Consider the following 2593-nt stretch of genomic DNA (forward strand, 5'->3'; position numbering starts at 1 on the left):
AAAAGTCAAATTGGCGCTAAAATGAAGCGTTGTATGGATTTTTTATTTTTTGATTTTTTTGGTCAAAGAGAAATTGATTTGAAAAAAGTGAAATTAAATCTAAATGTAATTTTTTTGGGTAAAAAAGTCAATTTTTGATTTGGGGTTGATTTTTGGTTAAATGGTTGATCAAAAAGTCAACCTAAAAGTCAACCGTTTAACTTTTTAGGTTTTTCTTGAAAATGAACTAGAAATTGCTTAAAAACAACAATGCAAAAGAAATAAACGAAAAACAACACTTTTTGACCGAGAAATAGGGCTTTGTCATGATCAGAAATGCAAATCTCGATTTTTTTCCTTTCTAATAACGTGTTGACGAAAAATTAGATGTCAATAATATCTCTCACATCTTATCGGAATCACTATTTTTTTCATTATTAACTTGACATGAATGGATTAGGCCTGAACTTTCTCGACTAATCTTATCAATAGACCTAGCTCGATCCACACCGAAAAGGCTGAAGTTTTATCTTACGGTATCATTCCACTGTACATCAGATTGTACAAATTACATAGTATCATATTCATAGCTACTCTGGGGATTAACCATCCGCCAGGAGAGTTCTTACGTTGCTCTGCCTTGCTCAATCAGTTTTAGGGTACAGAATCGGACCCACCATCTTTGAAAATTGTTGGATGTCCTGGGTGCCGTAAAGCCTAATACATTATACCGTTGATTTTGATGAATTCCACGTAGATCGCACATTGCACATTGTTCACAGGATATGACGTGTGAGGCTTAATAGACCCGATCCATTAAAAAAAAAAAGAGACTCAAATCAAGGAAAGATTCCCTTCGAAGCCCGATGGAGCGGTTTTAGGTGACCCCTGGTTTTCAAGAACCACGCCCCTAGACATACTTACAACTTGATCCAAAATCCTTAGAAAGCGAAAGAGAAGCAACCGGTAAACTTCGAAGAAAACCATGGTGGGTCAGTGGGCGACGGTGACGAAGCCGAGCCGCAGCGACGAGGTGCCGGACGAGGAGGAGCAGCTGAAGATCGCCAACCAGGTCCGAGCCCAGTTCGATTCGGTGGCCCCGAAGCGCCCTCTCAAGCCCAACCGCAGCGATCCCGATTCGTCATCATCTCCCGTCGACACTTGTGGCAGCTTCGACCATGCCATTCCAGAGCTCGACAAGCTCAGATCTCTCAGGTCCCAATCTCAGGAGGTAATGATAAATCCACAAAGCTTGCTCTCGGCTTGTTCTTTTCCCCTTCCTTTTGTGTTTGCATCTGCTGATCCTGATCGAGACGCGAGAACGGTCAGAATTGAATGGCTTCGTGTACGTATTGTCAGGGCCTGCTCTCTGCGGGATCCGGTTCTGTGGACGTGCAGGATGAGTTCGTGGAGACCCAGTATTACAAAGAGCTGGAATCGATCGACAAACAGCATCACGCGGTGATTAACCTTCATTCGGCCAATCTCCAACCTTCTTTTTGCTTTTCTTTTCAGATCTTTGCGATTCAAATTGACGTAGGTTCGGTTTTGATGAATCAGACTGGAAGTGGGTTCATAAGCCCTCTCGTAGAAGGCGGCCAAAACGGCGGGTACGACTTTCGGTGCGAAAGAGACGGTTTCGGGAATGGCCGAGATCACAAGCCGGCTTTTCGAAGCAATCCCGCGACGAACGATTGGGTCCCCAGCGATGCATTTGATCAGGTAATTCATCACCGCGATTCTTCTCTGCTATTTTTCATACGATCCTTCTGAATTAGTTCGTAATTTTCAGTGAGACTTTCTGTTCTGATCACACCCCCTCAGGACTACGTTTCGACCAAGCCCAACAGGAGCGAGAGTTCTTAGATCTCTCCAGTAGCAGCGAGCCGGCGCTGAAGCAATTTAGAAAACATTCTCTTTCTTCTTCTGCTTCTTCTTTTTCTTTTTGTCCTTTTATCCTTATATTGGAATAAAATTATGTATCAGATTACGAAAAGCTTAAAAGAACCGTGCCTTGATGATGATAATGGTGACGACTATTGTACCACTCGGGCAACAATGTTTCTTTATTGTTTGAGCTTATCCGTTGCCGCCTGATGCACATAGATTAATGGCGAGAAGTTTGGTGCGGTTGTTGGAATAGTCCGTGTGGGTATGTCTATCCAATTCTCTGTCACGGCGTTTACTGCCGAGCCGAATTTTATTTTATTTCATAAAAAGTCACAAACTTATATTTGAATCTCATATATAGTACCTATTAATTTGAAATCGTTAATTGACCACTCTCTCAGTGGTTGCTTATCAACGGTGATCACCACGACGATAGTCAACCATCAACAGGGCAAAAACAAAGGGAGTAGTGTTGTAATTGATATCTAAGGCGACCATCATGACAGGTTCGCCCCATAGATGCTTCCACTGCATGATGGACACTAATGAAGCCAATGATAGGGCCACCGGTGGCATTGCCTAGGCAGAAAAAATTCTATGCTATGGACACACAAAGAATCTTCAAAATACAAATAAAAAAAATTCCAAGTCAAAAGAAAAAAAGTTGATGGGTATTTATTGCTAAGATTCCAAATTAAGGAATACCAATTTAGAAACTTGAGTG

General features: G+C 42.0%; 1 protein-coding gene across 2 annotated transcripts; it reads left to right on the top strand.

Annotated features, from left to right (window-relative positions):
* The first annotated feature begins 816 nt into the window (after positions 1–816).
* On the top strand, positions 817–2111 carry LOC104418502. 2 transcript variants are annotated; one of them, XM_010029871.3, is made up of 4 exons: positions 817–1210; positions 1339–1440; positions 1540–1701; positions 1804–2111. In XM_010029871.3, the coding sequence occupies exons 1-4, from the start codon at positions 965–967 to the stop codon at positions 1843–1845; spliced, it is 552 nt and encodes a 183-aa protein (XP_010028173.2). In that variant the 5' UTR covers positions 817–964; the 3' UTR covers positions 1846–2111. The 2 variants fall into 2 exon arrangements, with proteins under 2 accessions (XP_010028173.2, XP_010028174.2); XM_010029872.3 differs by having other exon boundaries at positions 1772–2061.
* The last annotated feature ends 482 nt before the right edge of the window (positions 2112–2593 follow it).

The sequence above is a fragment of the Eucalyptus grandis genome, chromosome 9, assembly GCF_016545825.1.
Source record: "Eucalyptus grandis isolate ANBG69807.140 chromosome 9, ASM1654582v1, whole genome shotgun sequence".
Lineage (NCBI taxonomy): Eukaryota > Viridiplantae > Streptophyta > Magnoliopsida > Myrtales > Myrtaceae > Eucalyptus > Eucalyptus grandis.

Bases quoted from the DNA above. Each gene is read 5' to 3' on its own strand.
- LOC104418502 (XM_010029871.3), top strand. From the start codon at position 965: ATGGTGGGTCAGTGGGCGACGGTGACGAAGCCGAGCCGCAGCGACGAG. The intron at 1,211-1,338 runs GTAATGATAAAT...ACGTATTGTCAG, and splicing joins TCAGGTCCCAATCTCAGGAG to GGCCTGCTCTCTGCGGGATC. The intron at 1,441-1,539 runs GTGATTAACCTT...TTGATGAATCAG, and splicing joins TCGACAAACAGCATCACGCG to ACTGGAAGTGGGTTCATAAG.